Genomic DNA, 14,236 nt, shown 5'->3' with positions numbered 1-14,236 from the left:
CTTCCTCTTCTCTCCCAGCACAAGAGGAGATGGCTTGGAAGTTAATCCAAAGTCAAATCCAAAGAAACAAGTTCCGGTGCAAGAAACGAGTTCAGGTGAAAGAACCGAGATCAGATAAATCGTAGTTTTCTTCAAGGCAAATCCAAAGAAACGAGTTCAGGTGCAAGAACGAGTTCAGGTGCAACCAGCCAAGTAGTCAAAAGAGAACCGAGCGAAAACTGAGTGAAAACTGACGCTTAAGTAACGACAGACTTCAAAGTTCTGTTTTTTACCTTTGATATGAGATGCTCAGATTAAAGGAAAAACAGAACGTTGAGGTCAGTCGTCACTTAACCGTCAGTTTTAAGTCAGTTTTCCTCTGATATACATACATACATACATACATACATATATATGCAAACTGTACAAAATATAAAACTATAACAACTTACTAAACTACATAAAATATAAGGAATAAAAAGTATATATAATAATAAAATTGAATATATATTTATTAATTTGATCATATAAATCATTAGTTGTTTACACATAATTTGCATAGAATAAAACAAACTCAAACTTCACAATGCTGTGATTCTTCTTATTAAAGTTTTAACACATGTTAATGAACTGCACTCTTCTGATCTGTAGAGTGTTTTACATTACAGGTCATCATTCAAACATACATATTCATTCATATAGTGCATTGTGTAACACTCGCACAGCAAATTGGGGCTCGGCGTCATGCATAAGGTCATTGTTATTGCTTTTATCCAACACCCCCCAGAATAAAGTGTAGTCGCATTTTTCAAAACAAAGTTATACGTTTCTTTAGAAACAATGAAATATCAAGAAATATAATTTAAAAAAGAAAGAGTAACAGAAAGGTCCACTAAATTAAGAAACACACAGCGGCATGGATCTGGAATGTCAATGCAGGAGGTTGTGTACCACATATAACAAAAAACAGTAAGGGTCTGTAGTGCAAAACATTCACGCAGGAGACTGGAGGACACAATTTGGGTTCAGTTTCTATGACAGGGAGACTTGAGGAGGCAGAGACTGAAACTCAGACCCTCTCTTCGGGGACAAACCTCCTGACCCACAGAGTTTTAACTGAATTCTTGTTGCTTGTAAGGTTTGTTCTGGGGCAGAATTTGAATGTTGATTCCTGCAGCTCAAACCCCATACACACTATTTCTCTATCAAATTAGGAAGTAACATGTTAACATCATGCTGTGGTTATTTCTGTGTCATAATTAAAATAAAAGTAGGGTTTGGCTATGTTACTGTAAAGAAATGTATTATTGCCTTTCAATCTAACATAAATGCATACATTACTAAAATGTGAGGATCTGTATTTCCATTCAGTTCTTAATGTTTATAAGACCTTATAATACATTTGTTTGTACTAGTTAATTTCTAAATGCTCTTTTTAGTTGTTTTTGGTTGTTTGATTTGTGTGAATCCACTGACTCCACTTCAGTGTACTTATAGCAAGAAAATGTGCAAATTATATGTGCTAGAAAAAATAAGTCATTTTAACAGTACTTATAATTGTTTTACATAGAAAGTAAACAAAGACAGTTCAAATTAGCTTTTCAATTAAAGCACCTAAATTAAATGTGCCATTCCTCAAGTGAAGGAATAAATAGATGAATAGATAAATAAATAGGGAAAATGTAATGAATAAGTTCAAGGAAACTACAAAAATGCATAATTGAAAAAACCTATTCTACATTATGTATTGTTTGCACAGGTATTATGTAACAGGTCAAAACACACATTTGACTTAAACAAGCATGTCTAATATCAAAATGTATATATAACTTTCTACATAGTGTCGTTTTTATAATGTCCTTATAATGCACAGTCCATGGTTATGTAATCACAATAAACAAAAGTATAAAGTCAACAGGAAGTTCCAGTAGGTCCCACCGGAAATGGTTGGAGTGAGGCGTCTTGACGAAGACGAACCATCTCTGCTGAGAACCTGTAAACAAGACACACTCAGACACGTCGTTAGAAACCGGGTCGTAGCAGATTACCGAGGGTGACACGGCTCAGCGTGAACACACGATGGAGGACGACATCGTGACGACGCTGAAGATACTGATTATAGGAGAAAGTGGCGTTGGGAAGTCCAGGTAACATCATGTTATCTCCCGAGAAAAACGATGGCGTGGCTCTGTGGTAACGACAGCTAGCTGCTGGGGCTAGCTTAGCAGCTAGATCAAAACAATGCGATGTTCCGGGGGTTCCGCGGGGTTTGAAAACTCTGTAGAACACTGAGCTGTGTTTGTGCTCTTTGCTTAAATAGATAATAGGTCACAGCGTTTGGTTGTTTGAAGCTTACATAAGGCTAACAGTGTGTTAGCTTTCAAGCTAACCTAAGGTCCTGTGCGTGACATCATCTTCGCTGACACATGACATAGATATGCATAATATGAGCCACCACAGATATGATGCATAGTAAGATTCATTGTTTAATTAAAGATCATTTAATGGATTTTTCCTCTATTTAATTAGGCTGTATTTGTAGCAGTAGCATCTTCAAGAGGTAAATACCTCACATCATTGTTAACAGCAGATCTCTACACGGGTTTGCTCATTTTAAAGCTTGCCCTCTGTTTTAAACCACACAGTTGATTTAGCGATTAAATTCTAATCACAGGTCGTTAGCCACCGCAAATCAGCTTATTATTCAGAGCAGACTACACAGCAGGGTTTTCCTTTAGTAACATTAGTCTGGCAGTTTACTCAGCGCAGTGTGCCAACAGGGAGGTCGCTCAGGTCCTCTGGTCTCCATGACTGTGGTCCAGACTGCATGAAAGAATCCGGATAGGCAGCCCGAGCCATCAACCATCACATTGCAAACTATGGTATTGAGTGCACACAGCATGCCTTGCAGAGCCATGGCATGCTACACAGATGATGAGCTGCTCAGAGCTGATGTAAGCCTTCTAACAAGTGATCTTAAAAGTAAAGAAAATCCTCTGTCAGTGCAGAATCAACATAACAAGCTGTTGTCACAGATCTCCAGGACCACGATCTGTAGCATGATCAGGGAGGGGTTGACAATAAAAGGGGAAATGGGAGAATCTTTATTTTCGGATGAGCCACGCATTAGCCCAGAAGGTTGTAAATAATCTCAAGTGTTTGTTCTAAATCATGCTGTTTAGATAACAGTGGTGGTAGCAATCAAAACAACACAGAGAGTTTGTTCTTTCTGTATTAATGTGCTTGGCTTTTTCCTTTTAGTTTTCTCTTACATTTGATCCACTTGTGCTGCTGGATTTCTTACTGTGATGACAGCTCTGGAGTGAAGGGGACAGAGTTTATGTCAACACTATAACAAAGACCTGTCCAGCTGTACTGTACTCTTCCTGCTTGTGCAGCAATCCAGCCAAGGGCAGGGTTTCCAGAGAGCAATTTTGTTTTATTATTAAATAGGATTTTGCTTAACTAAATTAGACTATGATTAGGTTCAAATGTCATTGTTTGAATCCGTCTGAACCAGCTTTTGTCAAAAAGGCAGAGCCCGACCTTCCTATACGCATATTGCATAGAGTCCCGCAATTTAAGCAAGGCCCTGAAGGCCCTAAAGGCAACGCTCTGTAAAAAGGAACTGACTTTTGAATAGCATACATATATTTAAATAGTTTCTCTGCAATCTATAGAGATCTTCTAATCAACAAAGAGACATTTGCCTGGCAAAGAATACACACATGTTTCATTTTACCTGAACAAATGACTTCTACAGAATATATATATATATAACTTCCCTGTCTACAAGCACAGCTTTTTGGCTGTATGGAACTTAAATATTAAACACTCCTTGCATCCTTCCTTATGACCTATTCGGAGAAAATACAAAAATTATGTTCGGGTCAAAGGAAAAGAGTGAGCTTATCCCCATCATCAGTGCTGTGATTAAGCCCTTTGCACTTGATTAGTCATAGTTGAGAAATGAACCCTGTCCTGCTGACTACAATCTAGCGGTGATGTCATCCAAACCTTGTGTGTGTGTAATGCCAGTGATGGACGAAGTGATCAATAGAAAGAGATACAGAATTAGATAAGTCTGGAGCTTAAGGATATGTTGGGTGAGCCAGGCAAATGGAAAGATGATCACAGACCAAAAGCTTCGCTCACCCTTTGTTTAATAGAATTACTGAAAAATGCCATCCAGCTGTTGTGTTTGTTGATTAATAATCAGAGTCTTAATGCTCTTATTTCTTTCTCCCTGTCAACAGTCTCCTCTTAAGATTCACAGATGACATGTTTGATCCAGAACAGTCGGCCACAATAGGTGAGTAACACCAGAGAAAAATGAAAATAATGTTTGATGGTGGCATCTGCACGACAGTCATCAGCCACAATCTTTAACTGCAATAAACACACAGCCAAAGTTGAGGTTGTACTTTGCACTGGTGTTGAACTGGTTTGAAGGAATTATTTGTAATATTTTCCATCCTCCATTTGAGCTGCTTTCAGACATGCACTGAATTCTTCTCCAGAGGAGGTGCATGTGTGAATGTAAAGTCAGAGTGAGAGGCTCTGGATTATCTGCAGACTTTCTCCACCTGGCTCCCTAGTATAAGGCCTGCAGAAATAACGGAGCTTCCGATGTGAGCGCAGAGCAGGGGATCCCCCCCCCCCCCCCCCCCCCCCGCACGCTGGATTCACTGCGAGCAAGTTGGGGGGTTGATGACTATTTCAATGCACAACAGTAGGATGGGCAATTCACAGAAATGTATCAAAACCAACATTTATAACTTCTAATCGACATAACAATGTGGGAATTCATACTGCAAATCATTTAAAACCAAAGTCAAAAGTTTGAACAAATATAGTCAAATTAAGGTTTCATAACAGTAATGTTGCCTGTTAGGATAGAATTTTTTTTGTAGTTAGATTTTAATCCTGGCGCATCTGCAAATGACGGCTTTGTTTAATGCTGTGAACCTTTCAATGTGTTTAAGAGACACCTGCTATATTTTTCAGTGGTTTGAGGGCTACCTACTATAGTGGGTTTATTTTCATGAAAGCATTAAACAACTCAAGGTTTGTCATCCTATTTTGATAATTTGGGATATTAAAATATTTTTTCTTTTTGAAAAACTAGTTGCTGATAGCACAGTCTTTTTCTAACAATTGTTTGAAACAGTAAAAACACATTTTCTTCAAGGTCACAGCATGAATGGCTTCTGTGTTACTTTGCCAGCTGTGACTCTTTCCAAACAGATGTCTTCATTGGACATAAACTTTCCCTCACTGACTAGAATCTCAAAAATCACTTTTAATCCAGTGTGACTCCATCGTAATTCAAGTTTTTTCCTCATCATACAAAGCACTTTATATGAAGTTGCTTTTCTCACTTCAGATAGAGTTTTCATGGTTAATCATCACATTTCTTATTGGATTAAGATGCTTCTTAAGCAGAATGTAATCACTATAACACCCAGTCATCATATGGTGTTAATGAAACTGAAGATGAGCAGCAGACAGATAAGCAGCTGTCATGGCGCTTGTATCGAAATTTAAACGTAGTAACCTCTGGGTACACCTGCAAGGGAAGTCATCTGCTGACATCAGCACTAATTGTTTTGAATATGATAGGATGTGCTGTGATGTTGTCACTGCATTTACAAGATACGACAATGGGCCTTCCCTAGGTCCACTGTGAACGACTTGGCCTGCAGGGTTCAGCCCGGCCTTGACTTGTAGTGGTAGTGGCATCTTGTTGTATTGTGATATTACAAACAGATGCTTGAGTGTACGCTCTCTCTCTGGGAACGGCCTGTCTGAATTTGTAGTAAATTAGCATAAGCAGCAGATCTACTGGACCAGGTTCAGGGAAATGTTTAGTGTAAACTCCTCTCCACGTGCATCTGGCAACAGTATCTGAGCAACCCTGCAGGACCTGAGGGGGGAGCAAGTTGTTGTGATTGACTGTGTGAATAGACGTGTGTGTGTCTGTGTCATATATCCTCGCCTTGTGTCTGTGTCCCTTCTTTGGCTCTGGGCTGAACTTCCCCCCCCCCCAACCCAGATGTAAAAACAAGCCCATCACAAGTGTACATTTCCCTGGTAAATCTGTCACTGGATGCTAAAACTCTGGCCCATTTGTCATCCAGACACTGCACGCTCTGCACACCCAGACACTGCACAAAGGCAATCGAGGAGATTTACTTGTTGAGGGGAAAGGGGACAGCATTGTTATTTTCATGTAAATGTCTGCTCCTCTGGGACCTGGCAGGGATTTTAGGGTTGAATCATTGCTGTCTGATCCATTTCACAGGTGGTGGATTTTTATTTTTTCCATTTTTTCATACAGACCTGTATTGATTTCGTTCTAGGACATTAAACCACACCATCCGCTCATGGTTTATATGAATACAAACTCACGCCATAATTTAAATACAGAACATGGGATGGGCATAATGCCAATCTGAAAAAGCCGGGGTTAACAGAAGTTCAGCGAGTGTGGTGCGTGTGTTTTGACAATTCATCATTGATAATCACAGTCTGTCGCCATTGTAATATTCTTGGCAGTAATTTGCCGAACCTGTAAGAGTCATCATATTGGTAGTGAGGCAGGATGAGGTAATCACGAAGGTATGAATGATCGACTCTCCTCTCATTGTCTAGGTGTTGACTTTAAAGTGAAGACCATTTCTGTGGATGGCAACAAGGCCAAGTTGGCAATATGGGTAAGTGACAGACATACTTCAATAACAGCACACATGTGACTTTTGTCTGTTAAAGAGCAGAGGTTCCTTTTTAAAGCTCCTCCATGGCTGCGGTCGGACTATTCTCTCAATTCCCCAGTAGATGGCGGCTTTGTAACACCATGTCTGCCCCCACGCTCCGCCAGGGACTCGGAGTCAGAGTCCGACTTGTTGTTTGTGTCCGTCTGCCCTGGTTTCCCTTCTGTTTGAGCCACCAGTTATTTTTCTGGTGACTGTGTCCAGTTTGGCTGACCTGGTCGTGTTTCGCAGGACACTGCAGGACAGGAGCGCTTCCGAACCCTGACACCTAGTTACTACCGTGGTGCCCAGGGAGTCATCTTGGGTAAGTTTAGTGTGTGTGTGTGTGTGTGTACAGGGGGATTGTCGCCCTCTTTACCTCAGAGTCGGACTGCTGGTTGTAAAAAGAGTGATGTCTTTCCATCCTGTGACCCACACACACGCACACCCTCCTGCCTGTCTCTCTGGAAGTTAGTTTATACCCTCCTCATATGGACATGCATGTACAGCATGAATACTCACACACAAGAACTTCAGTTCAACCTCTTAAACAGACTTCCTCCACAACCTGCGGTTTCTGACCATTCTAATGACATATATAGAAACGGAAGGTGCCTTGGTATAGAACTGGGATTATGAGAGCTACCCATGTGATGCTGTGTAAAAACTTCCCTCCCTTTTGGTTTTATTAACCATCTGTTTTTAGTTAACACTCTATTATTGCAGTTTTTTTAATTTTTTTGTTCAATCAGGTTTTGCTTGTTTTTCAAAAGTTGAAATAACTTGAGTAAAGTTAACAAAGTCTCCACTTTTCAGTTAAAATAACAGGAAAACATAATTGAAAATTCACGGACTGTTAGATTTAATAACTCATGAAGAAACATTTTAAATGAGATGCATTCTCCCTGTAAACACCTACATAATTCCATTAGATAAACAGCACCACATTGATGCTCATAACATTCCCAATCTGCCGTATTGTTCTGTTGCTGTATCAAGTATTCAAAGATTAAATAAAGTCCTTTCTCTATGACCTAGAGGGTGGTCAACTTGTCATTTACAACGTGTGTGTATATGAATGACTTCACTCTGAGCATGTCTCCTTCACAGTGTATGATGTCACACGACGAGAAACCTTTGCCAAGCTCGATAACTGGCTCAACGAGCTGGAGACGTACTGTACAAGGAATGACCTCGTGAAAATGCTTGTTGGAAACAAGATTGATAAGGTGGGTGGGTTTGTGAATAGATGAGCATCAAGTGTCTGTGTTCCTGCTCTGTCCCACAAGGTTCTTTGATTAGATATCAGCAATTCATCAAATCTTTTGAATTCCTCTTCAGTACCTTTTTGTATCATGAGATGGGAAAACAATTGATATTTGCTGACGTCGTACAAACACACAGACGGGTGACACATTTAAGAAAAACATGATCAAGTGTCAAAAGGTCTGACTACAGTGTGCCATCAGAACAGCTTCAACTGCTTCCCTGGCATCTATTCTACAGTTCTCTAAACAAGGGCTGGGTGATGCAGTGAAACATTATATAAAGAAAAAGAAAACATCTGTAATTATCGCCAAAATAGTCCAAAGACTGATTTTGGCTCCTGAGTAACGGTTCTCTCTTTGTATCCGTCTTTATGGGCAGAAAATGAAAATGACACACTTCATAAACATAAAAACATTTTACAAATCTGATGTAGATAAATTATGTGTAATACCTCCTCACTGAGCCTACACCTTGCATTAGCATTATATCGGTAAATTAGACTTGATGAAGCTTGTATAACAGTATTAATTGATTTAGTTTTATTGCCCAGCCTTACTATGGACTTGACTAGAACAGTGGGGACCACAGATATTCCAAAATGTAGTGTTTTGATGACGGTGGAGAGCAGTGTCAGTCCAAACTCTCCCACAGCTGTTGATTGGGTTAAAATCTGGTGACCGCAGAGGCCATATCTTATGAGTGACCTCATTTTTATTTTTATCAGACCATGCTGTGACCCTTTTTGCCCTGTAGATGGATGCATTTTCATCCTGTTTCTCCTTATTTTTCAGATTTTTCCTACAGAAATAAGATTCTTTAAAAAAAACATCAGCTTACACCCATTTGACAAATGACAGAACTAAATGACCATGGTTGATATTTCTGTCAGCTGGTGCTTTACCAGGACACCAGAACCAGTCAGAGGGGATAAAAATGCCCACTAAGTAGAGCATTATGAATTTATTGTGTCCTGTTCTTTGTCCGTGAAAATCACTTTTCCTCTCTGCCCTGCGGAGACCACAGTAGCTGTCAGCTTCGCCCGGCAGACCTCAAATAAGCCATTACCTCTCTTTTGTTTTAGGAAAACCATGAGCTAGACCGGGCTGAAGGGCTGAAGTTTGCGCGAAAACATTCCATGCTTTTTATAGGTAAGTCAGGAGGATTCCCTGCTCCGCAAAGACCTGCTGGGCATGAGTTACAGCAGACTGCTGCACAGGGGAAGCAGCTTTACAAATAACTCCAATACTCGCTGAGGAATGCTTGCATAGTTCTATTTATAAAATAGGATTCATATATCATCTTCCATGTGTTCTTGTTTTTTCCCCTGTGCATTTCACTTTTCACATTTGTCAGTAAAGGACTACGTAGAAGACTTGAAATGACACTTTTATCTCCAGTAAGTACTGAAGAATGTCGTTTTGAAAAACGTGTGGTGAAATGGAAAGATTTCAATCTCCTCTGTCAAAGGCAATTGTTTATATATTGTGTGTGGCTTTCTAAATGCGATTTATGTCCTTATTCTCTGGTTGTGACTATTATGTGTCTGGATATAATCATACTGTGGAGCTTGTGTTGACTATATCCCTTAAATTAGTGTCTGGAGGTGACAGTTATTGTTGAGACATTTTCCTTCCACCACCAGATGATGACATCAAGATGCAGACATTAATAGTTGTTGTATCTGTATCTCATCTTCCCCTCTGCACCATTTCCATTCTCCACACGCCCATTTCTCATTTTTCCCGCCCTGGTTATTTTTTCTTGTCTCACTACTTTTTTCTCTGTCTGCTCCTGCCACTCCACTTCTCCCCCTCCTCCTTACACTCTGTGCTTCCAGAGGCAAGTGCCAAGACCAGGGACGGTGTTCAGTGTGCGTTTGAGGAGCTGGTGGAGAAGATCATCCAGACTCCCGGCCTGTGGCAGAGCGAGATCCACGGCCGAGGAGTGCAGCTCACCGACGAGGACGCAGGAGGAGGAACCTGCGGCGGCTACTGCTCCCTAGTCTAGACAGCACATACACAAAGAACACAAACACATTCTCTCTCTCAAACACACACACACACACATGTACAGACATACACGTGTGAATACAACACTCTGAACAATAACATAAACACACACTTGAAAGAACACTCTTCTTCCCGCTGTGTGCTGCCCTGAGTTGAGCTCCCTGCTCTGACATGAAGGCAGTGGAGGTCTGACTGTCTCTGCTCCGCTGAGCTCGGGGACGACCGTCCACACACTCTACCTGTGTCCACACAGACACTACTTTTTGCACACTTTATAATAACAATGCTGCGCTAAAAATGCAATATGCAGCTCAGCCTTCCTCAACAGAATTGAGTGAGTTGACCCTCCTCTGTTTTATTCTTTGTGTTACAATTTTGTGCAGTTTAAGGACCTCGGTCAAAAATACAAATACTTTTCAGTTTCTCTTTCTGCTTTGGACACTCGGCTCCAAACGTGTATACCAAATTAGTTCAGACAAAAGATAAAATGTCTGGAATAGCATTATGAGAATAGAAGAAAAACGTATTTGACCAAGGTCCTTTCTCGTCTCAGCATGCTTTTGTTCTCGGAGCATCTTGCCTTAGCAAGCACATCTGTATAAGTGCAGGACTGACCTGACTTTTCTCCAGTGTTTGTCTTTCCCCTGCTCTGTCCTGTGCTTGATCCCAACCCCCTCCCAGCACAGACTCTGTGAACTTAATGCTTCGTATAGTGAAACTTATCAAGCCAACCGATCTTGTATTCCATCTCACCACTCTCAGTTGAAAGCTTGGATCAGCTGTCTGTGTTGTCCACACAACTGCCTCATTTCTTCAGAATATAATAGAGTTACCAAGTGTTGGGAATGACGTTTCTCTGCTTTTATTGACTTGCACTTCAAAACCATCGGTCTGTTTTGAAGAGTGCGTAAATCACATAGATTGGCACCAGCGAGTGCTCCACTGGGTGCAGAGTACCAGGGAACCACTTAAAATTGCACAGCTTTTTTGTAATGAGTTGCTTTAATGGAGTGTGACCGACTGGCACCCCCTCACTCAGACAGATAATATCAGTAATATCACTGGCATTGCAGCAGTCTTTGATATGGATTCCTTTGACTGTACAGAGACAAAGGAAAAGTGTTCAATATTAAACAGGGCAGTGAGTCATGGGGGTGTTTCCACAGAAGTTGGAAAATCAAAGAAAGAGCCATGCGCTCCACATTGCTAATGGATTTCACAGTACTCCTATCTCTGTATTTGTATCTGAGTAGCAGTTATAAATGTACTGTACCCCTGACCTCTGATTATGTTTGTGGTATTCGAGTGCTGGTATACAGGCTGGGAAATGTAGTTCAGAGAGTTTAATGGTGCAACAGGGATGGTGAAAAAGACATGGAGAATGTGTCTTATCACACATTGGAACTTATTTTTTAAATGTTTTTAATTGCATGGGAAATTCTGTGTGCCATTCTTTTTATGTTTGTTTGTCCAGTGTATGACCTTCAAATGCTGTTTGCTACAAATACCTTAACTTATATTTAGCTGAAAATATAACTTTGCATACAGGGTTACCATTTAGATTTAATGGTACAATAAAATAGGACAAAAAGTGAAGTAAGCTTTTACTTGTTAAACTGCTATCGCTGTCTTTTTTGTGTTCAGAAACATGTTTAAATATGTAAAGTTATAAATTGTGTGTATTTTCGGAATTTGGTGGGATAATTCCTGTATGAATTGTAAAGCTGAATGTATGCAAATTTCACTACAAACCGCCCTGTGTATTAAAAAAAAATAAAAGTCTTTTTTTAATTCAACATGTGTGTGTTATTGCAGACTCTAGGTTTTGCTGTGAAGCCAGAGATGTGTACAACTTGAATGGGTTCTTTGACTAACCATGAGGGATTCCTCTTTTTCTAGTAATTGCTTTAATATCCAAATTTTCAAAACAGAAAAACCAATAACTCTGTTGCCACGTTGGAAATGTCACTGTTAGGTGATGGGTTTTTCACTCAACGCCCTTCACATTCCTCTGTCCTCAGAATAAAGACTTGTGTTTAAACAGTGTCCGAGGAACCACCAGACCCCAGACGTGTGATCTATCTAAATCATCTTTTTGGCAGACTTCTCAGGAAACACCACCACAGCCATAACTCACACTACCAGCGCTTTAACTGAGATGTGCATAATTCCTGGGCGATTATGAAAGGGTCGGGCCTGGCAGCCGGAGCGAGGACTCTCCCCTTGTAGCATATCCCTCATCTGTTGCCACAGTCCAGGCAGCCGTCTGGAAATATGTCTCAGTCAAACAACATTGGAGGCATACAGCATAATAATGCCTTCATGTGGTCCAACCATGTGCTGAGCTGTAGCGCTGCTGTTTCCTCGTGCCTTCACTGGAAAAACATCAGATAGCCTAGGGGCTGAGCTGACAGTTTATATATTTTTGAGAATAACTTATAGAGTTGGTTGCTCCACATTCCTTTCATTGTCACATCATGATAAGTAGTGCTGTGTGTAGAAGCCTTTCTCTTATCCCTGTATAGTAATACCTCACTGCTGAAAACTCAACAAAGCTTATAACATTACATTGGAAATGTAATTGAATCAAGTTAGGTGATCAATTGGAATGTTTTGAAAATAGTTTCAGATGAATTTTGTACATCAATTAATGCATGTAATTGTTTTATTTTTTTAGCGCAAAGCAAATAGGTACTTATATCTGGATGCTACCATCCCTCAATGATAATGTTTCGCAGGTACAATATTTGCCATTTTCAGATATACCGACAGTTGCCGTTTGCTGATTATCAATAAACCCACAGCACAGATGATGCCAATGTAAATTTGATTGAAAGTGATTACAATATCATTGCAATTCGGGGGCCATTATAAACGTCACCAGATGCAATGATAATCAATTCAATAGCTGCCCATATGTGAAGCTCAAACCTCATGTTGAAAAGTCAGAGATCACCAACTCGGTGTGCTTCGCTGACCCGTGCTTTCTGGGCCATAGGCTTTCATTGTTGCACAGCAACTCGAAAAGACTTCAAGGAAGTGAGGCCGTTGTTGAGGTGGAGAGCCTTACTTTCTTTGGCACATCCAGATTTAGTAACATGCCAAACCCCCAGAACCATCTTGTCCTGCTCCACCTTGTTGCCCCAGAAGTCTGAGAGCAGCCCTGCAGGGAGGGTTTGATGGACTGCTTTCTGCCCTGCTGTCTGCTGCGAGCATGCAGCCAGGCGCTAAGCTAACAGAGCGGATCTGGCTCTCGTTAACACAGTCTTGTCTCCCTGCTCTTCCTCCGCCTGCCGTGGCGGCGGGCTGTATGGATTAGCACTCAGATGAGCCCCTCATGAGAGCAGTCATGCTGTCATGTGTAAAAATGTTACGAGACGTCGGGCATCGTTTCATAAGGTGTTGGGTTCCAAGACGTCACTCACTTTGTCAGGCTCATTCCCGGTTTGCTATCAGGTAATTGTTTTGCCATAGTGACTTTTAAGAGTGAGGAAGAGTGAGAGGATGATTGGAAAGATCATCCCTTGCCACAACCTGAATTCTGTATTCAGGTCGGCTTTGCTTCTTGTAGGGCGGCCAGGTGCAACAAGAGTTCAGGGCCTTAAGGTTTTGGGTTTAAATCATTTCATAAACAAGAACAGTCCATTTGTTTTCTTCAGACAACTTTCCCTGTTCTGGACAAAAAGACTAGAAGGCACCTGTAGGTCTGAGGACTGTTTGACTGTTTACGTTCAGAGTTGAGGCAGAGGAAAATACCCCTTTGCTCCTGCACTTTCCTTTCTAGAATCAGCCAAAGTCGAGCTCTGGCCTCTCTTAGGTTACCCTCTGCACACCAGAGGACCGTGAGGTAATGACCGGCATGCCCAGAACTGATGGCTCTGTCACTGCAGGTGGAAACACTTTGATTATGTGAGACCTTGTGTTTACATTGTGGCACCCGTTTACATTTAGACCCTTTGACATTTCATCAAGCAGCGGGAGCGTCCCGTTTCAGCGCCCTGATCTGTTTTGAGCTGTGTGACCTGCTGTAGGTCTCAGTGTCCTCTGGTTAGGAGAAAAGCCAGTCGACCTCCTTCTTATTGACCACCCAAAGCTCCTACAGGTCTCATCCACACACACTCATACAGCGCTTGTGCTGTGAACACAGCTCTTCACCTACACACACAGAAACCAATGGTATACCTGGGTCAATTTTTAGCTCAGTGTCTTGACGTGAGGACTAACCCA

At 41.1% G+C, this 14,236-nt stretch overlaps 1 protein-coding gene across 1 annotated transcript; it reads left to right on the top strand.

The window, feature by feature from the left end:
- Positions 1 to 1,901: 1,901 nt before the first annotated feature.
- Positions 1,902 to 11,805, top strand: rab18a (RAB18A, member RAS oncogene family). The gene is made up of 7 exons (XM_053412568.1): positions 1,902 to 2,126; positions 4,236 to 4,291; positions 6,634 to 6,695; positions 6,984 to 7,056; positions 7,842 to 7,960; positions 9,082 to 9,148; positions 9,838 to 11,805. The coding sequence occupies exons 1-7, from the start codon at positions 2,059 to 2,061 to the stop codon at positions 10,005 to 10,007; spliced, it is 615 nt and encodes a 204-aa protein (XP_053268543.1). The 5' UTR covers positions 1,902 to 2,058; the 3' UTR covers positions 10,008 to 11,805.
- The last annotated feature ends 2,431 nt before the right edge of the window (positions 11,806 to 14,236 follow it).

Source organism: Pleuronectes platessa, chromosome 20 (assembly GCF_947347685.1).
Source record: "Pleuronectes platessa chromosome 20, fPlePla1.1, whole genome shotgun sequence".
In the NCBI taxonomy this organism is placed as follows: Eukaryota; Metazoa; Chordata; class Actinopteri; order Pleuronectiformes; family Pleuronectidae; genus Pleuronectes; species Pleuronectes platessa.
Note: the sequence above shows the minus strand (reverse complement) of the source record. Positions and strands in the feature narration are given on the sequence as shown.

What these genes read in the sequence shown, in the direction of transcription:
- rab18a (XM_053412568.1), top strand. Translation starts at nt 2,059, where the DNA reads ATGGAGGACGACATCGTGACGACGCTGAAGATACTGATTATAGGAGAA. An exon ending in AGTGGCGTTGGGAAGTCCAG is followed by an intron (nt 2,127 to 4,235) that starts GTAACATCATGT and finishes CCCTGTCAACAG; the next exon opens with TCTCCTCTTAAGATTCACAG. An exon ending in AGAACAGTCGGCCACAATAG is followed by an intron (nt 4,292 to 6,633) that starts GTGAGTAACACC and finishes CTCATTGTCTAG; the next exon opens with GTGTTGACTTTAAAGTGAAG.